A 26,250-nucleotide genomic window follows, 5' to 3' on the forward strand; every position below is an offset into this window, starting at 1 on the left:
GCACATTAGAAGAATAAAACAGGTAAAATTAATTTCAGTGATACATTTTATCTGACTCAATAAGCCCAAACATTATCATTTCAATATCATTAATGAGATATTTTACATTCTTTTGTGAATGAATCCAGTATGAATTTGTTGCACTTCTAGCATGCCTGAACTTGAACTAGCCACACTTCAAGTGCTCAATAACCACATGTGACTGGTGGCTGTTGGTGGGACAGCATAGCACTAGAGTCTCACTCATATCATGGTAGAAGACAGAGGGCACACAATCCAATACCTAAATCGCAAGGCAAAATAAACACACAAGAGTTAAATTAAAACCCAAGAGGCACCAAAAGAAAGGTTCAAATCATATGTTGCCTCACGGGCAAGAGGCACCAAAAGAAAGGTTCAAATCATATGTTTTGAGATTTCAGAAAAGGGAGAGCACCACGGGTCAAGAAACTGCACCTTGACCTGATGGACCATAAAGGGTGGTTATATCAGTGAAAGGAATGGAAATACATTCTAAATGGAAACAGAAACATAATGTGGTTTTCCCCAATTTATAATTATTATAAGATAGCTTTGGGTAATTATTATAAGATAGCTTTGGGTAAGAAATGATGGAAGGGGCATGCCCCTTCATGCACTTATGTCCCCTAAAAAGTTTCAGAATCCCAAGAGTGGTAGGATGGCCAGGCCTACTGCACTGAAACCATAAATAGGCTGACAGTACAGTGAGAAATAAAATATAGCAGTAACCAGGTTGTATGCCTGCAGCACAGCAAGAATTTCCTAATAGAGCAGATGATGGGGCCCATGAGAGTCTTAACTCTCTACCCACAATGCATGGAGCCCAGCGAACCCTTGTAGATTCCTCACTCCTTGCTCTTGCTGAGACCAGAATTTTAAGTTCATCTCCCTACGGGAAGAGAAAGGCCACACCCACTCAGTCCTTGATCTCATGAATATTGACTAGCTTGCTTGTTGGTTGGTTTGGTGAGATATAGAGAGTAGGGAAAGCTTAACCAAAACCCAGAGTTATTCTCACCAATCCTGGAAAAGCCTACCACACTGGGAACTGGCCAATATGCAACAGAATCCTTGTAGGAGGCAGAAATTCAGTCCTACTTGCAGGAGTTAACAGGACTTGAGAGTAAAATTGTACAGATATCCTCAAATACAATTCTGCCAGCACTCACAACTCACCCAGCAAGCCCAACTGGCTATAGTGACCTACTCCATCAGCCTGGGGATAGATTTATTGACTCATTATCAATTTGAAGAACTTTGGAGGAATTAAGGAGAAGGGGGGCACTGTTAAGTCTGCTTATAGTACAAAAATATAGAACAAAGGGTCTGCTTGTTTCAGCAACTCTGTTATCTGAAAAAAACAGCCCCACCTTTCTTGAATTTGAAGAATGACATCTAACTGTGCTTTAGCTCAGCTGAAAACAATGCAAGGCCACGACAGCCCGTGAGTTCACTTAAGTTCCATCCCTCCTGTATCAGTCACATTTCAACCAGAGAAACAGACCCAGAAGTTTTGTGTTAAAAGATTTATTGCAAGGAATTGGCTTCTGCGATTATGAGACCTGGCTAGGCAAGTATAAAACCCACAATGCAGCCTATCAGGAAGGGCAGGTTGAAACTCTCTGGCACAGGCTGACCATACAGCCAAAACATGGAATTTCTTCTGGGAAAGCTCAGTTCTGCTCTTACGGCATTTTAAAGGATTGAATAAAGTTCACCCAAATTGTCTAGGATAATCTCCCTTATTTAAAGTCAGTTGATTATGGACCTTGAGCACATCTATAAAATATCTTTACAGCAACACCTACACTAGTGTTTGACTAACTGGGGAACATAGCCTAGCCAGGTTGACACTGACCATCACATCTCCCAAAGCAATGCCTCCTTCTCCAGCCAGATATACTCTTCCAGAATGCAACCCTGTGGTGCAGGCGCCAGGCCTTTGCATGGTGCCTGTTCCCTGATGGTCTACCTTGCACAGCCCATCCTCCCATCTAGCCCACCTCACAACCTATCTCTATAAAACTCCAGACATTGCTTTCCCCTTGCCTTTGTGAAGTCTCAAATTATCAGTAAGTCTTTCTGTCTCTTCCCTGAAACTAAAATCCCTTGTAAGCACAGATGATGTCTTCTGTGTTGGAATCCCAAGCACAAAGGACACTCTATGGATGTATGTAATGTTAACTTATATAATGATAGTGAGCTTGTATAACCCAAATTCCCAGCTTTATTCATCCCAAAGATCAGCTGTATAAGCAAATAATTCAGACAGAGGAAGAAGTATTTTCTCTTCAATTATTCCAGTTTCAAAGAGAAGGAATGAAGAATTAAGATTATGAAGACTATAAAGTGAACATATGCATGTCTTGCATTGTTTGCACGTTACTGTGAGCTACCATTCAAATCTCAGTTTGCCAGAGACCAGGGGTGTGCCTTTAAATTCGAGATGCTTAGGCACAATCTCAGTAAAGTTCTAGTTTTCCCTCCAGCCCATCCCCCTAGAAGTATCTTTGTCTTTCATTCTGAAAGGTCTCATTTTTTTGTGGATTCCACAGTTTGGTTGCAACTGCTTGGGAAAGTAATTTTATTTGTGGGTGATTCTTGTTCTTTAATAGCTAAGGTTTGTTGAGCACCTACCATATAGCAAACACCATCTCAATTACTTTATACAACAATCATATAAGGTAGTACTTTTATTGTCTCCAATTTAAAGATGAAGAAACAGGCTTCTCAGGTTAGAGAAACTGGAGCTTGGGTGCCACTTCTCCTCTTAGAGAATGTGCTTTATCTTGGGCTGCGTCTTCATGTGGGCATCCTGGGCACTAAACTTGAGGACAGTAATGCCTACCTCAGTGCACTGTTGTAAGGACCATACAATCTGTATGCTGCTTGGAAAATAGACTTACTCTTCCATGCCTTGCTCAGTTATAAAGCTCCAGAGTTTGGATCACAGAACTGAGACTCCTACTACATCTTCTGTGAACAAAACTGGGTAAAGACAATAACTCATGTTTCTCAGATATAATACAGCCTACCTGCATCATAGTCATCTGGGCAGCCAGTTAAAATGAAGACCCCCCCCCATCCCCACCCCACTGCACTGATAGGTAGGAAATTGTCTTTTTAGACAACCTTGAGTAATTCGTATATAGTCCTGAATGTAAGAGCAAATACACACATGCACACACACATGCACATATACATCTATATGTGTATATACGTATGTATAGGGTATATACATATGTATATATTTATATATGTATGTATGTATACATATAAAGCTCATCTTTATCAAAAAGATGTATGAATATAGATATATATACACATATGTATAAACTATATTTTATCAAAAAGATGCAAAGATGTCCACTTATGTGGTTTTTTTCCACCAGAATCAGAGTCACTGGACACTATTTTTCATGTTTTACATGGCATGAGCAGTGCTACAACCAAGCCAAAAAAACCTACAGCAGTCCCTTTTACAAGTGAGTCAAAGCAAATCACACATTGGAGAATTATCGACAAGTGCAAGATTAAAATCTAAGTCAAGAGGTAAGCCAGTGGTGGTTCCCAACTGAAAATCACTTTTTGGGCTTTAAAAAAATTTACATATGTGGGCCTCTTCATAGACCAACTGAATTAGAATGCCTGGGGTCAAATAGAGGCCTTTAGATGCTGAACTGTTTCTATAGATGATTCTAACTATCTTCCCAGTTAAGAATTGCTGATAACCATTTGGGTCACCAACATGAGACCTACTTTTCCCATTTCCAAGGTAATATTAATCTGTTTATTTCTCTGCAGAACAAAGTTGTCAACAAAGGGCTGATGTGGCTCACACATGCTAGACACATCTTGCGAATACTTCATTACCATTGTTTTCAGGATCTGTCTTTTAATTTATGCTATGAAGAGCATAGCATATGGGAGGCCAACATCACACGTGTTCAGCACACACATGCACGCGCACACACACACACACAAACACCTATAAGTGGTAGCTGTTCAGCCATCATTTCTTTCCTATCACTTTCTCCTTGTTTAGCCCTCTGTCTCTTTATTCTATGGTCATCTTCACAAAGGGTTTCATTAGCTGGGTGCAAGAGCCTCCTCGTCTAGCAGATGAAACTGAAGTTAAGTGACTTATACAAGGTAACTCAGCTAACTAATCTTGATGCCAGGACTTAAATTAGCCTCTAACTTCAACCCAATGCTCCCCCCTCCCCCAGTACTTGTTCTCCCCCTCTGAACTTTGGTGAGATGCTCTATTTTCCCAGCCCCTGCAAGCAGAGCTGGTTTCAGGGCTTGAGTGCCACACACTTGATTTACTGCTCTGCTGTCTCTGTCTTAAAATTCTTAAGTTTTAACAAGGGTCCTTGCATTTTTATTTTGCATTGGGACCTGCAAATTATGTAGCTGGTCCTGCTACAAGTTAAGGGGGAAGCTCCTGGTCCTTGAAGCAGTGGGAACTTGGAGAAAGTGCAAGCTGCTGTTCAGACCACCAATGTCCCATCCATCCCGAAGGAGCTCTCAGCTTCTCTGAACCCTCAATGCCCACCTGGACGGACTTAGTGATAAAGTTTGTTCTCTGAATATGTGCTATCATTTCAAATGTCCTTTGACTCTTGCTGGAAGACAGGGTAATTACCTTTCTGTTTAAGTATTTGCTAATAGAAATGGTGACTAATTGGAGGACATTTAAAAAGATTCTGTCTTCTTTGTACCACATCATTTTGTAGAAATCAATGCTTGCAAACTCCTATATTAACATATCAATTATCCATTTGTACTTTGACAGCTTTGGAAACAATCCACATTTTGAAACACTCTTTGAAATAAGCCTTGAGCAAACTTTTCCTGTTTCTCCTGAGTTCCTAATGACAGTATTATTTTCATTTGTTTAGTTATGTTACTTATCTTATCTGACATGGCCACAGTATCCACTATTGTGTTTTCAAGTCTTGCTTTTAATTCAGCAAGATAATACATCAATTGCACATGAAAAGATGCTCAACATCGCTCCTCATCAGGGAAATACAAATCAAAACCACACTCAGATATCACCTCACGCCAGTCAGAGTGACCAAAATGAACAAATCAGGAGACTATAGATGCTGGCGAGGATGTGGAGAAACGGGAACCCTCTTGCACTGTTGGTGGGAATGCAAATTGGTGCAGCCACTCTGGAAAGCAGTGTGGAGGTTCCTCAGAAAATTAAAAATAGACCTACCCTATGACCCAGAAATAGCACTGCTAGGAATTTACCCAAGGGATACAGGAGTACTGATGCATAGGGGCACTTGTATCCCAATGTTTATAGCAGCACTCTCAACAATAGCCAAATTATGGAAAGAGCCTAAATGTCCATCAACTGATGAATGGATAAAGAAATTGTGGTTTATATACACAATGGAGTACTACATGGCAATGAGAAAGAACGAAATATGGCCCTTTGTAGCAACATGGATGGAACTGGAGAGTGTGATGCTAAGTGAAATAAGCCATACAGAGAAAGACAGATACCATATGTTTTCACTCTTATGTGGATCCTGAGAAACTTAACAGAAACCCATGGAGGAGGGGAAGGAAAAAAAAAAAAAAAAGAGGTTAGAGTGGGAGAGAGCCAAAGCATAAGAGACTCTTAAAAACTGAGAACAAACTGAGGGTTGATGCGGGGTGGGAGGGAGGGGAGGGTGCGTGATGGGTATTGAGGAGGGCACCTTTTGGGATGAGCACTGGGTGTTGTATGGAAACCAATTTGACAACAAATTTCATATATTGAAAAAAAAAAAGATAATACATCAATTGGAAACAAATGATTTTGTTTTGTCTTAAGAAGTCCCCTTTAGATATCAAGAAAAGACAGCATACTTAAAAGAAGGAACAGCTAATGTATTTGTGTTCATGAAATCATTTCAGAGCTGAAAATTACCTTTCAAATCATCACATTCAATGTCCTTATTTTCTCCTTATGTTCCTACGATGTCTGTATATCCCCACAGAATAGAGATTGTGATTTTCTCAATGAAGCAAGCCAACCTCATAGCATACAGGAAAAGACCCCAGGGATACTGACCCTAAGAAGTCACCATCTTAGCACACCTGTGCTTAAATAGTTTCAAGTAAATCAGATTGATGGTCACTAAACATTACTGCAGATTTCAAACTATTACTCCAGAAACTGAAGTGCCATAATGATTTTCATCCTTTAAAGGTAAATGAAAACCCCTCTACTCTTCTTTCTAAAGATGAATCTAAGATTTCATTCTAGATTCATTCTAAAGATTCTTTCTAAAGAATGAATTCCTACTCCATCATATGTAAACATTTATCAAGAATATTACTTATGGAGATATTATACAAAGGCCACACAAAATTCATCACATCTATACTATACATAACACTGCATTAAAATTCTAAATAGTGTCATCATTGTGAGATGGGACTACCTTTGCCATGTCAAATTTTCCCCATGAAGGTGACACAAATGTAGTTCATGCAATTTGATCACAGTGGACCTGAATCAAAGAGGAGTAATTTCGAATCGAATAGGAACTGCTTACAGGACAGTGAACATCGTGTGGTCCTTTGCTCACCAGCATACACTGGACATGCCTGGTTGGATGCCTTCATCTCCCTGTATCAGTCTTACTCATGGAAGCATGGGTGTCTCTCACTAGACTGAGTCTCTTAAGGCAGGTACAGCGTGTTTACTGCTCATCTTTTTATATCTAGCATCTAGCACACTGCCTGGCACACAATGGCAAATAAATGCATCAAGAAATGAATGCGTATCTTATGGAACCCTGTATTTTCACATAGATTTATTATAATCTCAAGGAAGGCAGGAAAATATGTGCTAGTTAAAAAAAAAAACAAAAAACAAAAAAAAAAACAATAGCCTCCTATGCCTTGCACAGTGTTGGCAATGCAACAAATCTAATTTAATGATAAAGGAATTAGGAGAAGCATAGATTTATCCACTTACTTGCAAGCAAGCCAACTCCACTTGCAAGGGACCCGACCCAGGCTGTTTTTCCTTTTCCTTCACCAAAGGCATCCAGCCATTCTATGTACAAGACTCCAACAGCCAACGGTGATCCGTAACACAAAAACTGAGTGAAAAAGGAGACAAGCACGATCACCCAGCCCCATCCACCATCAGGTGACTTTTTAAATTCCATCGTAAGGTGAGATCAAGGAGGTGTTCCTCTGTCGGGCCTAAGCAAAAACAAAAGGAAAAGAAAAGCATATTTAGAGTGTGGTGGGGCACATTATTTTGGATTAAAAATATCTTCTAAATTAAATCAAAAAGCTTCTCTAAAAATATACATGGAGAAGCATAAAAATCACTGACATATCAAGTTAACTTTAAATTTTGTGCTGATGATTTGAGTAAGTAATATTTCCACATGGATCAAAAAAAATTTTTTTAATTATAAAAAGGCACAGAGTGAAAACCTTGTCCCCATTCACTAGGTCTGGTTTCTTGTCACATGTTGGGTTCCCCGGGAGGCAGACTATTAGTAAGAAGGAGGTTTATTAGGACTGTTCTCTTCCTATGGAAGGTAATAGGGGAGAGAAAAAGTAAGCTGCCACGTGGTATTAAGGAAGGGGACTTCTAAAGCTGGGATGGCCCTTCAGAGTTGCCCTGAGTTGGGCATGAAGAGTTGCCCTGTCTTCCCCCAAGTTGCTCTTTCACTGGATTTGGACCATCCAAGAAGAGTGCATGACCTTAGGTGAGGCTGTCATTCCTGTAGGACAGTCAGCTGAAGCCCCAGCACCCCCCACCCCACCACCTGCCTTGGCCAGCACTCTCAACAGCTGGGGCAAGGAATCTCTCATTCCCAAAGGGGTCTGGGGGGGAATTGGCAGCACATCACCATGTCCACCAACTTAAGTATCCTCCCAGACTTTGTTCATGAAGGTACAAGCAAAACCAAGCAAATAGTCTTAGATTTCCCTCTTTCTTAAAAAAAAATTTTTTTTTGACATTAATTTATTTTTGACAGAGTGAGACAGAGCACAAGTGGGGGAGGGGCAGAGAGAGAAGGAGACACAGAATCTGAAGTAGGCTCCAGGCTCCGAGCAAGCATTCAACACAGAGCCCAACATGGGGCTCGAACCCACGAACCATGAGATCATGACCTGAGCTGAAGTCGGTCACTTAACCAACTGAGCCACCCAGGCGCCCCTAGATTTCCCTCTTTTTAGACAGAAAGTAGCATATTGTACAATCTATTCCAAACCTTGTCTCATGCATTTAATACCCCCAAGATTTTTCCCTGTCAATACACAGCTTCCTTAGTCTTTTTTTTCTCAATAAGCACAAAGTAGCTCACCATATGGCTGCACACATGTTCGTTTATTCATTTATTAAATAGGCAAAATATTTACATGGTTCAAAACTGAAAAAGAAGGACCAAAGGTATACAGTCCATACCTATTTCCCACCTAACTCCCATATCCTCCACAGAAAACCAATACTTCTTGTTTCTTTTATATCTTTCTAGAGTTGGTTTATGTATACATTGTTCACTCAAATATAGATTTCCTCTTATTTTTTACACAGAAAAATATTCTGAATGCATAGCGACCTTCCTCATTCTCTTGTTTGTGCTGCATTGTGTTTCATTATAGGGCTTTCTCTTAATTCAACCAGTTCCCTGTGACTTACAGTGAAAAACAATGCTACGATGAATAATCTTACATATCCATAGACCTTTTTGCACATATGCATATCTGTTAGATAAAACCCAAACGAGGAATTGCTGAGTCAAAAGGTAAGAACATTGTATCTGTAACTAGTATTATGAAATTGGCATCAAAGGATTAAACCAATTCATATTATCCCCAGCAATTTGGGGTGTGTCATAAAGCTTTTGCATTTTTGCCAATTTGGTAACGGTAAAACAGTATTTCATTATAGATTTAACTTGCATTTCTCAGCTTTCCCTGAAAGTTGTGTGTCATTACATAGATAAAAAGCCATTTGTAATTCCTATCTAATTCTTGGGTATATATGTGTGTATTTCTGTAATTTCCATTCTGTTCCATTGATCTGCCTTTCACTCAACATTACAATAGCTTAATTACTAAGTCTGAATTATATTTGTAAGTTGACTTAAGGAAAATTGATCCTTTTGTGATGCTGAGTCTTGCCATTGAAGAACATGGTGTGCTTCTCCGTTTGTTCAAGTCTACTATTCTTAATAGAAGATATTAAGTGTTCTTTATGTTTAAAGTTTTCCCTAACATTTCTTTTTATTTTAAGTATTCTATCCTTTTTGTTAATATTAAAATCAGGGTTATTTCTTTGTTTTGTTTGTATGTGTAAAAGTTATTGATGTCTATAAGTTAATTTTGTATCCAATTACCCTACTACATTCTCTTGTTTGCAGTAGATTTTTGGATGATTCTCTTGAGTATATAAAATATATAATACAATAAAGTTACACAATCATCTACAAACAGGGATAATTTTACGTTCTTATTTTGAATTTTTATACTTCAAAATGCTTTCTTTTGTATTTGCATCTAACAAGGCATACAGAATAATGTCAAATAATAAGAGTATATGTCTTTGGTTCCTAACTTAGAATACCTTCAAATGCCAACGTGCTGCCTCTGGAGCTTAGATAGATTTCTTTCACAAAGAAAACATTCACATTACTCTATCTTGAGTGTTACCATAAAAAAAATGCTTACTACATTTTAAAAGAATTTGAAAATATTACTTTTTTTGAAGATCTGAAACAGTTTACATGGCAATAGATTTAGAGGCCCAAGCCTTGACCTTCCTGCCCCCAACAGGGCCATCCACTTAATGTATGCTTTTTATATCACTACATCATGTCAGGTGTACAATCAGTTTTAACTGAGTCTTCTTTGACCTCAGATTTTTCCAAGCCATTCCCTTGGCTGTGGTTTTATCAAATAATAGGTAAAGACAGTAGAAAATGTCATTCATCTGTTCATGCACATCTCTAATTAGATGACGGAGCACTTGGCTACCTTAAGAGAGTCATAGTTACACCCATCAATTTATATGGGCTTCACTGAATTTCTTCACTTTGACATTCAGAACGCTAAGGCAAAATCATGTCATGACCTGCCACGGGCCTTTAAAGTGTATAAATTAGCTTTCAGTATTTCATAACTGACAATTGAAAGAGGTTACAATTTGTACACAGAACTATAGAGTCTAAAAGCCAGTCTTTCAGACCAAATGATTGTGTTAGCAGACAGAATACTCCAAATTTCCAAATATCTAAGTCCTTTGAAATAATCAGCTATGTCTCTTCTTTAGAAGTCAACTCTCTCCAGTACCTACCCTAATGTAAAAGTAAACAATATCATTTTGGTCCTTCGAATGACAATTTAGTCCTTTGCAAATTTCTTGTTCAAAATCCCTTTTAAAGAAAATATAGTCTTAATTCCCTAAACTAGATTACTATACGATAGCAACAGCCAAACATCTAAAGAGACTAAAAGGCTGTATAAGAACAAATGCATATAAGATTGTCCTTCAACTAAATCTTCAAATTATCGCACTTCAGGAAAAGTACACATTTATATAGGCAAAGCACCAGAATCATGAAGAAAGCCAGTATTTTCTGAAGGGTCAGGGGAGGAAAAGGGTGAGGAGTATCTCCCTTGCCAGTTTGCAGACCTAAGTAGACAGAAGTGCTTTTATACACAAAATACCTTGGCCTTGTTTCACTTTGCCTTGCCTTGGGTGACATTTCAACACACAGGACAGGAGCCAGAGAAATTCTTCTCACAGTAAATATTTGGGAGAACAAACCTTTGAAATACAAAGTTCCCATATATATCAACTCTGACTAGAAAGACAAGTTTTTATAAAGAGTTGGCTAATAGCTTCTAACTTTTAATTGTCTCACAGTTTGATGTACATGTAGTATACATAGAACATGGTGGAAAATACCATTTAGTGATGTCTTGTTTTCTGTCAGGGTAACTAATACCTTTCCCCTATAGTTTCTTCTATTCCTTGTTTCTCACCTGCTATTTCTCTGACATTATATATTCTCCAAGGTGATTTCACAAATAGACTAATCTTCATTTTCCCCCTTTTGTAATGGTACCCAATTTCCTTTGGGGGACTTGGGTCTTCTCTATGAGTGGATAGGTGGTAGGACTGTTGATCAAGTTTCTTTAATCTTGACCCATAGAGTAGTATGTGATACAAGCAAAGCCAGCAGGACCTCTTTCCCAGGACTCTGAATTTTGACTGAAATGCTATAAGGAAATATATATTTGAAGTTTACTGATTTCAATGGTAGTACATTGAAGAGACCACCTTGACTACCTTGGGGTATACCCAAGATGGGTTTCTCCAGCCTTTCATTTCACAAACCTGTTTGTTCCTGTGAACAAACCCAGGAAATTATTTTGTTAATTTGTTTTTGTTTCTTGTACTTGGAACAGAATAAAATTTGAGTGTGAAGTAATTTAAAGTTGATTATTTTACCTTTCTATACCCCACTTGGTCCCATTTGGGCCAAAAAGGTAGGTTTAGGAGCACAGTCTATGACTGCACAATATGGGAAATATAGAATATGCCATATCTCTTTTTCTTGAAATTTCTTATTATCCCTCCTTCTTCACATCTTATGATTCAATATGATAAAATCTCTTCTCTGGCATTCTTTTAACTAAAAACTTCAAATTAACTGAAATTTCCACTAAGTCCACTTATACTAATATTTAGAGAAATACAGCATTATAAAAGTGATCTTTATTCAAGTTTTATGATCACTTACAAATTAAAATATATTGACTAGATACCAAGAAGAAGAAGAAATAGCAGAAGAAATAGAAAGCATGGCTTTTGCTCCCTAGGAGCTTATAACCCAGTTAAGATGTAAGATAGCATGCGAATGAGTGCCAAAGAGGTGGCTGGATGTGAAACGTTTGAGAGTCAGAGGGAAAGGAAAGCAGGAGTGGAAGGCCCTGTGAAGTAGGTTGGTCCTAATGAACAATGGAGAGATTCAGGAAAGCATGGCTCTAGTAAGAGAAACAACATGAACATGGGTGTGGAATCAGGATAGGCCTGCTAAATTTGGTGAAAGTAAAGAAGGCAAGTCTTAGAGGGATCACAGAGGAAAACAAGATTGGAAAGATGGTACTCTCAGTTGAAATTTAAGAAGAAAATGTCTCAAGAATCCTATACTTACAACGCCAAGATATATTATCTAAGTGATGGATTTTTCTTGTCCTAAAAAATAACAAAATCTGTAAGTATCAGAAAGTGTTGTTTTGTTTGGACTAGTGTTCCATGAGTATACTCAAAATTGGGGGCTCTTAATCATATAACTGTATAAAAATATGCTTTTAGGAAACATACACATTCTGGTATATTCTGGTACATTCTTTGAAATTTTGGAAACTTAAAAAAAAATTTTAACATTTATTTATTTTTGAGAGAGAAAGAGAGACAGAGCATGAGCAGGGAAGGGGCAGAGAGAGAGTCACAGAACCTGAAGCAGGTCAGGCTTTAAGCTGTCATCACAGAGCCTGATGCAGGGCTTGAACTCATGAACTGTGAGATCGTGACCTGAGCTGAAGCTAGCTGCTCAACCGACTGAGCCACCCAGGCACCCTGGAATCTTTTTTAATCAGAGTGTTCACAAACCCAGACTTTGCATAATGAGACATCTTATCAAACTCAAAATTGCAAGCCATTTTGAGAGACCATTTGAAGAGCCCTATAATTTAAGGGCAGTTCTGTCACAGCACAGGATCTAATGGAACATTACAAAATTAACTTTAACTTATAATTTAAGTGCATATCTTATTTTTAACCTAAACATTAAATATGTTCTACATATTATAAACCTCCCTTGGAGTGGGGAGAGATATCATTACTCAAGCAAATGAGATTATCACAGTATGAAGGATAGCAGATCTCTTAAAGCTAGCATTTGTTTTGTGAAAGGACAAATTACAAGACACTTTCTTTGGAAATGTTGATAGAAGTCTACATTTTACTGTTGATTTACAAAGTGATTAGACTCCAATAGTCTATGCATTTACTTCTGCTCAAATAATGCCAATCCTCTGTTATTTTCTCAAATCTACACTGGCTAAAAATGTCTATTCTCCACACATAGAATGCTAGAATTACATATTTGACGTTTATGAACATTCAGTGTTGACACAGAAGTTTTCTGTCTCTGAGGTGTATACATACATATTACACTATTTTTTGCCAAATTGGGAGTGATTTACAGTTTACCTTCCTTTCAGTTGATGGTTCCTCTTGCCTTTTCCCCCCAATAACAATCATTCTCTAATAACCCTTTTTGACTGTTACCTATATCTCACTAAAGATTCCTAGGTGCATTTTTCACTTGAATCATAGGAGGTAAAAACAGAACTCTTTTTTTTTTTTTTTTTTTGAATCTCAGTCACTGCCAAATTATCTGGTGCTTAAGCACTTTATTTTTATGTCTTCTCTTTTTTGTGTGTTTTTATTGAAACTCTAATTAGTTAACATACAGTGTAATATTAGTTTCCGGTGTATAATATAGTGATTCAACACTTGCATACACCACCCCGTGCTCATTACAAGTGCCCTCCTTCATCCCCATCACCTATTTAAACCCTCCCCCCACCCACTGCCCCTCTGGTGACCATCAGTTTGTTCTTTATAGTGGAGAGTCAGCTTCTAAGTTTGTCTCTTTTTTTTTTAACCTTTGCTCACTTGTTTCTTAAATTTCACATATAAGTGAAATCATCTGGTATTTGTCTTTCTCTGATTGACTTATTTCACTTAGCATAATACTCTCTAGTTCCATCCATGTCATTGTAAATGGCAAGATTCCATGCTTTTTTCTTAATTTTTTTTAAAGTTTATTTATTTTTGAGAGATAGAGACAGAGTATGAGCAGGGAAGGGGCAGAGAGAGAGGGAGACACAGAACTCAAAGCAGGTTCCAGGCTCTAAGCTGTCAGCACAGAGCCCGATGTGGGGCTTGAACCCACAAACTGTGAGATCATGACCTGAGGTGAAGTTGGATGCTCAGCCAACTGAACCACCCAGGTGCCCCAAGATTCCATTCTTTTTTTTCTTCTGAGCAATATCCCATCAAAGCACTTTATTTTAACTAAGGGCCTAGGATCATGTGATTACATCCTGGGGAGGTGGGGGCAGGAAATGGTTGATTCCGTGTTGATTTTGTCTTGACCTGGTCATCCACCAGGTGTGTCAAAAGTCAAAATCATCCTGGGCTTTGTGAACTTCCTTCAGTTACATTTATGTATCCTGTTAAATGGAAGGTTCCAAACCAGAGGCCAAGCTGAAGAAAGCTGGAACGCTTGTGTGCTGCTGGTGGGGATGAAAACGTGGCAGCCACTCTGGAAAACAGTTTGATAGGTGGGCATGAATACGCACAAGGTTTTTGTTGAGGTAACAAAAAGGTTTTTAAGTTATTTTTTATGGTACAGTTTGCACAACTCATGAAAAAAAAAATCCACTAAACCGTTCAGATTAAATAGGTGAGCTCCAGGGGCACCTGGGTGGTTCAGTCGATCAAGCGTTGGACTTCAGCTCAGGTCATGATCTCGTAGTTCGTGGTTTCAAGGCCCGCGTCAGGCTCTGTGCTGACAACCCAGAGCCTGGATCCTGGTTTGGATTCTGTGTCTCCCTCTCTCTCTGCCCTCCCCCTGCTTGTGTTCTGTCTCTCTCTCTCAAAAATAAATAGACTTAAAAAAAAAGTTTTTTAATAAAAATAAATAGGTGAACTTCACCACATCTGATTTATATCTCCAAAAAGTTGTTAAAGTAAAATGCATTCAAAAGCTACTGGAAATTATGTTTTGGTTCTGACTCTAACATGGGTAACAAGTTTTATAAACTACAGAGCTGACCCATTCTGCCAGAAGCAGTTCTAGCACTGATACTGCTCTTTCCCTCCTGTGACACTTGCCCTTCCAAACATGTATCATGCATCCTCCACCGCTGACTGCGGTTTGGGTCAAGGGATGCTAGGAATTGAGAAAAAACTGGGAGGAATTCTCATTTAAAAATGTAAGTAAACAAATCATTCTTTGTGAAAATAAAAAATAAGCAAATAAGTATTTGGGAATTCTAATAAAATACAGGTAAAAAAATACCCTTTAATACACACAGAGACTCATGATTCAAATATAAGTTAATTAGATTGCATTTAATGGGAGACAAGCAGCATAGAGGCCGTTCTGATGTACAAGTAGCCACAGCTGTTGCGGGGGCTGGAGTCCGCCTCTACCACGCTACCACTCAGCTGGTACTTTCACTTTCCTATGTCTGGAGGAGCTGCGTTCCACAGCGCGCGCCAAGTAAAAAGTGCAACACGTGCGGTCACTTGCCAAAGAGTCAGCATGGCTGTTTGTTGACCATTTACGGGTAGCTTAAAGCTTTATAACAGTGTCAGTTCTCTCTGGGTCAAAGATACAAACTTCCAAGTGAATCTGCTCCATTTGTTGTTTCGGATATTGGAAAACACACTCACATGAACACCAGTGTTACTCCTTTAAAAGTTATAGACACTGGATTAATTTTGTCCTTTTCCAGTGATATTATTTCATAATGAGTAGAGTTTATGATTTCTCTTCTGAAGCAAAATAAATTTTGGTATAGATCAATGTCATTTTTAAAGGAAAAGAAGAAGAACCCAGCCCCTGTCCTTCTTATAAACTATTAAAACTCTTCACAAAATCACACAAAGAAATCCTTGTTTTATATGTATACACACACACACACACACACACACACACACACACACACATATATACGTATACACATATACGTGTGTATATATATATATATTTTTTTTTTTTTAAACCAGTTTTTGTTTTAGAGAGAGAGTGTGTGCACACAGCATGGGAGGGACAGAGGGAAAGAGAGTCTTAAGCAGGCTTCACACCCAGCGTGGAGCCAATCTCACAACTGTGAGATTATGATGATCAATAATCATCATAATTCTAAAACATTTTCATCATCCCCAAAAGAAACCGAATACCTATTAGTAGTCACTTTCCATTTCCTCCCAAACCTCCTAGCCCTAGGCAACCACTGATCTACTTCCTGTCTCTATAGATGATCTATTCTGGAAGTTTCATATAAATGAGAATCATATAATATGTAGTCTTTTGTGTTTGACCACTTTAATTTAGCATAATGTTTTTAAGGTTCATCATGTTGTAACATGTATTTGTATTTCATTCCTTTTTTTTAATGCTTATTTATTTTGAGAGAGGTTGAGGTCACCATGTGATCACCATGTGATTTTGAGCCAATTACTTAATGTCTCTAAACCACACTTTTCTTGTCTTAATATGGGATAACAGTGAATTTCAAGTGCAAAGCTCAGTGCCTTGCACACAGTAAAAAGCTTTAATAAATGTTAGTGGGGCACCTGGGTGGCTCAGCTGGTTAAGCATTGGACTCTTGATTTCAGCTGAGGTCATGATCTCACAGTTGTGAGATTGGCTCCACGCTGGGCATGAAGCCTGCTTAAGACTCTCTTTCCCTCTGTCCCTCCCATGCTGTGTGCACACACTCTCTCTCTAAAACAAAAACTGGTTTAAAAAAAATAAATGTTAGTTATTACTTTAAAAACCATAAAGGATTTCTGGTAACTTGATAGCCTCTTTAAGAAGTAGTTACTACTCACACCAGAGTTCTACAGCAACTAGTTACTGAATTATATATAAACCTAGGGTTTCTAAAACCTTTTAATCTTTAGTTATTTCTTAATATTTAGAAAATGTAAACCAAGATCTGGATATTTCCAGATTCTAGTTTGGAATAACTCAAAACTCATGTTTACTGCTAGATTTGGTTTCCTTTTATTTTGGGTTCAAGGCTTATGTATTTTTAGTGTGTTAGGAATCACAGAAATCGGATTTTTTAAGAATCACCCTGTGATTCTGACCAAGGTCATCCACAGATACACTCAAAATGGTTGCCCAACCACAATGGTTCTCCAGCCTGAATGCGCTCTGGGGAGCTTAAAACATCTCTGATCGAGGTCCCACCCCAGACTGCTCTGGGGTACAGCCTGACCCTTCCTGTCACTCGAATGTGCAGCCAAGGCTGAGAATCACTGTCCTACAGGAGAGAAGGACCACCTCTGACTAACTGTCACATCCTCTTTCCCAGTGGAGAAGGGACACAGGTGAGGAAAGGAAGAGGCTAAGAGTTGGGGATGAAGTGGGGACTGGAGCATGTGGGAACTCATCGCCCTGAGCCCACCCACCCCAGTGCAGCTGCCAGCACTGTGCTGTCCTTTTAACTCAACCCTGTCATCTATAATATGGTCAAGGACAAAGCTTATTACCCCTAAATCTCCACTGATCAAAGCAAAAATTCCTATAGGAGTGATAACCATGACAAAAGCTATTTTCTTGATCTTCTATAAAATGAGAAAATGCAAAGGGGATCATTGCCTGTGATACAAAATTTAAAAGATGATTATTACATCAATTTATCTGAAGATTTGCAAAAGTTGTTTTTAATGCAAATAGGAGAAAATGGTGTCAGAAAGTGTATTAACTCAAAAAACAACTTGCAACATGGTAATGTGCCCTAGTGAATTGGAAGCCTATAGAAAAGTAAGCATCTCTCTCCAAAGAATCCTAACTTTACAAAACAAGAGGGCAGAATAAATGGACCTTCTCAGAAGAGCATGACTTTTATTTTTCTAAGCACCCTGGAGCGCAGACAGAAAACAAAGGAATGGACGGTTGCCTGCTCCCTCTTCATTTGTGACATTTGGCTATATCCCCACTGGTGGTGGCAATGCTATTAACCCCACACTTTGATGTGGCAACCCCCCAGAATCTGTTGGCTGGTTTCCAGCTGGAGAAGGAGCCCAGTTCCACCCCTGTGGCTCCAGAGAGAGCAAGTACACACCATTGCCAGCCAGAGGAGAGAAAAATCTTTCCCTGTCTCTTTTCCATTGTCCCTAATGGCCAAGCCTAGGCGCTCTACTTCTAGAGAATCATCCAATCGCCCATAATGTCATCCTTCTGCTGTACAGCAGCCCAGGAAAAACCTGGGGAGAAGCAGCTCCAAAAATCTCCAGATAGTCAATGCTAAAATGGTCACTTCACCTCTCCAGATCTAGGTCACATGCCCCAGCCAGCCTCCATAGTCCCCAGTGGAGCAGGCATGCAGCTGGCAGGTAAAACTCTAAGAAGATTTTCATGATCATGATAATGCTGCTGCTGATGGTGATAATTATAATTATAATAAAGCTGTCAATATAATGATGGAGCCACCTATTAATTTGTTCAAACTAGCCAAACAATCTCTGAGTTTGGGAAAGGTAGTGAAAGAGAAGTCAGGATTTTCTAGTAATGGTATTATGTGGTCCCAAAGAATGGTTGATAGGGTTTCCACTTTTTTGTTATGTCAAAAGCTATAGTTTCATACAAGTACATACACAGATATTTATATCTATAAATATGTGAAGATATCTGTTCTAAAAAACTGAGCATAAGGAATAAGAGTATGAGCTTGGGTCCTAGATAACCTGAGTACACGTCCCACTTCTGATACTAGCCAAGCATGTGACCTTCAGCAAATTACTGCAATATCTCTGGGCCTCACTTTCTTCATCCAAAAAGTGAGGGAAATGATATTACTTACCTCGTCAGACTATTGTGCTATTAGTACAGTGCCTGGCACACAGTAATTTCAGTGTAAATTATTTCTTATCCTTTTAAACATAATTGTCATAAAAATATTCTTTTTATCTTGGCAGAGATCCTCTCAAAATCTCAAACTACCCTCCCTACAAATACAGCTGGCCAGAACATCCACGACCCCCCTCCCTCCCTGCCACAACAGTGTGCACACGCACACACACCTACACACACACATACTCTGCTATGAAATTCCTCCCTCCAAAAAAAAAGGGGTGATATGGAAGTGACATTTTTCAAATCTCAGATAATTTCCTGATAGTAAGAAAAAGTAAATGGGAAGAGGGAAGTCTCAGTGAGGAAAGAACATAAGGACAAGGACAGTCTACTCTTAGGTCACCAACAGTCAAGAGAAGACAAATCCAAACGAGGGTTGCTTTCATCTTGCTTTGAGGGTTGCTTTGTTCTCTTTCTCCCTTTCATTGCCATCCTTCCTTTTCTTCCCAACTCAGGAAACCACACAGCTTTCCAGCACCTTCCTAGCCACCGGATGGTTCATAGGGTGCCCGTGGGTAGAACGGTGGTGAGCATTGATCATCAGAGTTAACAAGGGCTACAAGTGTCCTTAAAAATCAACTACTTTGTCTCTTAAAGTGCTACATGAACTCAAGCTTCTTTCTCTTTGTATTTTTCACACCCCAGTTTTCTAATCTTCCCAGTTCAAAGAACCCCTTTCTTATTCCAAAATCCCCGAAGATCTTCCTTTCTAAACCAGTTCTCAAGAAAAGGTGGTAACTCAATGTGCATCAGAAGGGCAAATGAAAAACCCCGTTTTAAGGTTGTATCTCCACATGAGCTTGTTTCTAATCATCAGAGCATATGAAGCACGCTTCCTAAGCACATACTTCTATACTAAGCACTTAGCACACTAAGACTTGCAGGGGATTGCAAAGTGGATTACACGGTAGAATCAATCACTTTGGGAGGTTAAAAAATCCCTGATGTCTGGGTCTACCCTACAGCAATGAAAGCAGGATGTTTGGAGGGGAGGCCAGGCTATTAGAGCACTCCAGATGATTTTAACATGTGGTTACTGAGCAGAAGGGGACAACAGCACTACAGGTCATCTTAAACAACTTCACATCCTAATATACAGTCATAAATTGAAAGACTTGGCTGCCCTTAGTTATTTAAATTAATTCTCTTTTTTTTTACCCACTCCAATCATGGCTATAGAAAAATATTTCAAGTGTCCTTAAACCCCAATAATGATGTCATGTTTTCTTAGGAATTCCCTAAACAGTAGAATTAAGAAAATTTTCTAAGGTTTAAATGTACTGTTATTTAGCCATATCATGAATAACTTCTAATTACCATTTTTTATGAACACTTTCTGTATATCAGACACAATGCCAAGGACTTTCAAATGTTATCTTTTTAATCTATGTACAACTCTACATAAAACCTAGGTAGGTATTGATAATTCTCATTCTATCCCTGTGTCCCTAGGCTTTTTGTTAGATTCTACTTCAAACTCTCTCCATGTAACCCAAGGAGTGACCACCTAATGCAGGTTCTTTCTTAAGTGGTCTGTATAGTTGCATTGCTTTACTTTGGGAAGTTGATGGTAAATTTTTTTAATGGATACCCTTTCATTTTAAAACTTTTTTTTAAATGTTTTAAATGTTTTTATTTACTTTTGAGACAGAGAGAGACAGAGCATGAGCAGGGGAGGGGCAAAGAGAGAGGGAGACACAGAATCCAAACCAGGCTCCAGGCTCCAGGCTCCAAGCTGTCAGCACAGAGCCCAACACGGGGCTCGAACTCACGGACTGTGAGATCATGACCTGAGCCGAAGTCAGACACTCAACCGACTGAGCCACCCAGGCACCCCCATTTTAAAACTTTTTAATGGATATACTTTAAAATGACTGAACTTGCTGACGTCACCCAAGGGCTTATACTAAACAAACTGATATCTAAGTAATAATATTTTGACCACCTCAGGACCTTTGAGAAAAATACACAGAATATCATGGTCTTAAATCTCCTTTGACCTTTATTCTTTTTTTAATTTATTTAAATTTTAGTTAATTAACATCCAGTGCAATATTGGTTTCAGCAGTAAAATTCAGTGATTCATCACTTAAATACAACACCCAATGCTCATCACAAGTGCCCTCCTTAATATCCATCACCCATCTAGCCCATCTTCCACCCACCTCCCTCCATCAACCTTTGGTTTGTTCTCTATCATTAAGAGTGTCTTGTGGTGTGTTTCCCTCTCTCCTCTTCCCCTCTTCCCATACGTTCATCTCTTTGTTTCTTAAATGCCATATATGAGTGAAATTATATGGTGTTTGTCCTTCTCCGATTGACTTATTTCACTTAGCATAATACATTCTAGCTTCATCCACACAGTTGCAAATGTCAAGATTTCATTCTTTTTTATGGCTGAGTAATACTCCATTGTGTGTGTCTGTGTGACACAACACACATAAACACACACCACATTGTATATATATATATCCATTCATTAGTTGATGGACATTTGCACTCTCTCTATAGTTTGGGGCCTTTATTCTTAAAAGTCTTTGCCAAATACATTTCTATTAATTTCATAAAAGTTTTTTAATGTTGTCAAAGCACAAAAACACTAAACACTACTAGTCAAATCAATATACATTTAGAGCCAGCATTAATCACTCTATGCACCCATGATATATTGCTTATACCTCTCTTTTCTTATTTCATTCTAGTATGCATTATAATTAGGCATTTACTTGCTTTCTTCCCATCCTCTTCACTAACAGAAAATTCCTGGGATCAAGGCACATCTTATATTCTTTATGTTCTTTCCACATCCATGCATATAGTGGGCACTCAAAAAATGTTTTGTTGAATGTAATAGAAAAGAGTATTAAGCTCTAGTTTGGGAAGCAATGCAAAGCAGTGGGCTAGAGCAGTGTTGTTCAAACTCCAATGTATCATGGGTCATGAAATCAACTGTGGATTATGAGTAACATTTTTTAAAATTGGAATTTAGAATAGAATAAATTAGATAAGCACCAAAAATATAAGAATACTTCCTGCATGGTCATAAGGCTTCAGTACCATTGTGTGAATCTGTGCTTCAGTGTTTGTATGTGTGCCTGTGTGTGTGTGCACGGCCAGGTTCACAAACACATATTACTGCACGTCATATTCTAAAACACTGAAAGTCCCTGGTCTACAACATGAACCCTGGAGTCATTTCTCCTGGGTTCATGATCGAACTCTGCCATCAGCCGTGTGCCTTTCAGTGAGTTAACAACCTTCTCAGTTTCTTCATCTATAGAATGGAAATAGTAAGAACTCCTTCCTCTTAGGATTTTTAGGAGGAATATAGGAAATCATCTCTATGAAACACTGGGCATGGTGCTCAGCCTAGAGTAAATGCTTGCAGCTGCTGTTACTGTTGTTGCATCTTTCAAAGGTCTTAGAAAAACTTGCAAGAACACTCTCCCTGCCTCTGTTTTCTCACATCCTGACGATTCCTCAACTGTTCTCTGGTTTCCATGCATCCAACAAGAGAAATGTTCTTATTGTGGAGCCCCCACTGCCTTATCACTGAGTCAGTTCAGGCCTGCATTCAACCGCCATCTTGACACTGTTCACCTCTCTCTTCTCTGCAAACCAATGGCCCCCCGTGACATTCCTGAGCCCACTCCCACAGGACCCCACCAGCTGTCTCTAGCCTCACCAAGTGATTGCATGCATGCAAAGGAACGAGTCCCAAGTCTCCATCCGCAGGCCTGACCTCCCCTCAGAACTCCAGACCCATATGTCCAACCAATTTCTTACTAATTTTTATGTCAAGATCCCACCTGGCTGTGCTCAAGACCCTCACAATTAACACATCCATAATTCCTCCTCCTAAATTTCATCTGGAGAACAAACACAACCAGACCTGCAATTGCCCAAGCAGAAAGCCCCTCTCTCCATCCCCTCCCTGTTCCTTCTTCCCAACACCCATGTCAGCCAGGACCAGGGTCCTGACAATGAGCTCTGCAGTCTGACTCTTCCTCTACCTCTTCTTTGCAAATCTTTGCACTATCACAGCCACCTACTCATGGACCCCTCTGCTTATGCTCTCTTCCTGCTGCCATTCATCTGGCAGGCTGCTGCCAAACCATGCTTCTCATCTTCTCCAATTCCACCTCCATTTTTCAAATCTCTCAGTGGTTCCTCACCACCCACAGTGTATCCACTAGCAGAGGGGAAGTTTAATTCATTATTATAAGCGTATAAGAAAACCAAAGATAATTTTTCCTGCCTCATGGAGCTTATAGTTCCCCATCAATAATGTTATTCAAAAATTATAAATGAAAATGAAAAATTGGTTTTACACAACCATGTTTTGTCTATATATTCAATATTTAGATCTTTAAATACCCAGCAAGTTATTGAATTCTGTTTTTTTCTCTAAAGATCTGCAACAATCCAGCCCGCAACTACACCTCTGTAGGATGTCCCAGCAAACCTGTGGTCCCCAAGCCACTGTTGCAAGTCAACACGTGAGCCTAGGGAGAGATTGTAATGCCTGTCTCCAACTTGCCTACCGACAAACTCCTGCTTTTCCTTTAAGACTTAGCCTAAAATGTCTCCTCTTACTTGATGCCATCTTGACTCTCCAATGGTCAGTCATTCCTCCTCTAAGATCTTACATCAGTTTGGGCAATCTTGCTATTATAACATTCATCACAATATATTGCTACTCCTTGTTAAGGTGTCTAACCTCCAAGCCCATCTCACATCCCTAACACTAAGAATTGTGTTTGGTGCATAATAAGAGCTCAATAAATCTTTATGAAATTAATGAATATTGGAAAAGCTACTTACCTAACTCTCCTGTATATTAAAATGATTAATCAAACATCTCTCATTCAACCAAATGAATTAAGTGCATTTAGAAGGCATCGTGCATTTTTTTTAGAAGAAAATGAATGGAATGCACTTAGAAGACAATGCGGTCCCTACATTCGCGGAGCTTGGAGCCTGTTTTCATCATTGAATCGGAAGGACTAGCCAAATACATGGGTAAAAATACAGAAGTAGAGTTTTTTTATTCAAATTTTTTACCAGTATAACATCAAATGGTATGTCTTTAATGGTCAGACAGTAACCTGGCTCTCTCAGATTTGGTTCTAAATGTTAAACATCCAGAGATGCTTCACACACTCTCTGAAGTGCGGGGAGGTGGGGGGAGGCAGGAGGTTGACTCACTACTGGAGCCAGAACAAGGACAAACTGTGGCTGAGAATTGTCATCCAGAGCCTTCTGTTCATTCTCTTGAAATCAGCTCAGTCTCAAGAAGATATGTGGTTTCTCTAAACATGACATTCTTGTTTTATATATTCAGACACTTCCTTCTCATTGTCAACATCTGCTCTGAACTTTTCAGTTAGAGTCAGACTCACCTGTTTGTAAAACAGCTCATTGACATAAAGTGAGGAACACATCTTAGCAAGTCAAATTCAATAAATGGAGCTTTTAAAAAAATTATACTAAAGAATTTCACTGCGAAAGAACCAGTGTTATTAAAAATAATCTGGGGTTGGGATCATATGCAAATCTGTTACTTTGGGGCCCATATAAGTATGCTTTCTTAAAAAGAAACCTAAAGTCCTGTATTAACACAACTCAAAAGCCAAACCCTTAATTCAGTTTGCAGTTCAAGAATGTTTTTCCCAGACACTTCCAAGTTTAAAAAGAGAGAGAGACTCCATGGTGAAATCTTGGCAGGGTAAAGACGATGAAGATTTCTTTGAGCACCATAAGTCAGGCTACAAATATACCTTGTCCAATTGGGAACCAGGATCGATTTCCCAACTGGTTATTATCTCCTACTGGGGTGAGAAGGAAGAGCAGAAAGGAAAGTGTTTAGAGAAATAATTCTGGGCTCTGGAATTGAATCACATTAATTGTCCCTGAAAGGGATAATTAACACAAGTACTTAATTGCTACAGCCTATGAATTATGAAACCAGCATGGCCATCAAAAAAGGACATCCTTTGACCAATTAAGGCCTTACAGATCTATCATAGTTCAGCGCTTGCCAAAGAACTCCTCCAAAGCTAAGTTATCCCCAAAGCATAACTTAGATATGGTGAGTACCAGGCTATGGTTTAGCAAAGTAGAAGAAATAGGTTAGAGATAAAATGGATTCAGTGTAGGATCATAGAAGCCTGAAGCCAGAAGGAGGCTTGGAAATCATTCAGCAAATTGACAGCTCTCAGGCCAGATCTGATCTTTAGATCAGTAGTATTCTGTTCGGCCTGCACAATTTTTATTTTATTTTATTTTATTTTATTTTACTTTTGGCAATTTTGAATGAATTGCCACTGATTTAACACTGAAAGATTTCACATAAAAATCTGAATTTTTTGATTCTTTTAAAAAAATCAGAATCTGGTGACACTGGGCTCTTGTTCTTACACAACAATTGGCTGGAACTGAGTAACATTCACCCTCATCGAATGGACATGTTCTCTCCAGTTCCTTCTACTCCCTAAAATCTCCCTGACACAGGACCAAGGTTGACCTGCATTTAGAGTTTCACCTGTGCTCTCCCTTCCCACCACCCCTTATTACTTATTTATGATGCCTGTCTCCCCCGGGTGAACCCTGTGAACTTGCACCACTGATCTCATCAATGACTCAGTTGCTTCGTCTATATGAAGACACTGAGGTTTAGAGATGTCACTCTAGAGGAAAGACCAGTACCAAGGTCCCTCACTGACCAATCCAGTGAAAGGTCATTTATTTCTAGTCCTGTTCTCAGGCTCAGAAGAGAAAAATAGCAGAATTTGTAAACCACTCAGAGCCTGAAAAAAGATGAAAACATCTAGGTTTAACAATTAAATATAGGCAAAATGAGGGCCAGACACTTCAATACAAGTTGGTATAATCATTTCCCTGCATCCATCCCATACTCTTGCCACGTTCCCTATGCTGCTGGGCTCTTGCTTCAGCTATTCTCTCTTCCACACAAACCATATCACTCACAGCCTGGCCCAAGTAGTAGTGTTCTGAAAGAAATCTATGATGATGCCATCTACACTGGTGTGTTCTTTTGCTTAGTATATGTTTTGCATAATTTGTACATGATTATGTGGAGTCTAGTTTGTTGTCTGAACACACACGAGTATATTGTGTCCAAGCTAGTATATTGCTATATTACTTTCAGAATAAAAAGACACAAGGCAACATTTCCAGGATGCTGGAATACAAAAAGATCTAGTGCATTTGGGGGTGGGGGTTACTGGGAATAATGACAAGAATATTTGAAATTGACACCCTTCCAGAGAATCTGGAAGATCTAGCCTTTGTATTTGATGCTGTCTCTCTCGCTAGAGTTTTTCTCATCCATATCCCATCCCTTCTCAAAAAGCTGAAGAGTTTCTTTTGAGTGGATACTAAAAGCACAAGATCATATAATAGTTTAAAGATGTGTTAAAACATTTACACGTCTCATTGTTGATTTGTAGTGTGAAATTAATCAGAATGATGGGTAATGTACAATATGAGGACT

At 39.0% G+C, this 26,250-nt stretch overlaps 1 protein-coding gene across 3 annotated transcripts in view; it reads right to left on the minus strand.

Moving 5' to 3' along the window:
- SLC16A9 (solute carrier family 16 member 9) overlaps window positions 1-26,250 on the minus strand; it is a 55,122-nt gene that overhangs the window by 23,537 nt on the left and 5,335 nt on the right. For all 3 annotated transcript variants that reach the window (XM_019444222.2, XM_019444221.2, XM_019444220.2), the window contains exon 2: window positions 7,010-7,242. In XM_019444222.2, coding sequence (XP_019299767.1) covers window positions 7,010-7,205 — 196 coding nt within the window. In that variant the 5' untranslated portion in view covers window positions 7,206-7,242. The remainder of the gene's footprint in view (window positions 1-7,009; window positions 7,243-26,250) is intronic.

The sequence above is a fragment of the Panthera pardus genome, unplaced genomic scaffold (assembly GCF_024362965.1).
Source record: "Panthera pardus isolate Hobbes unplaced genomic scaffold, ASM2436296v1 HiC_scaffold_22, whole genome shotgun sequence".
Classification (NCBI taxonomy): domain Eukaryota; kingdom Metazoa; phylum Chordata; class Mammalia; order Carnivora; family Felidae; genus Panthera; species Panthera pardus.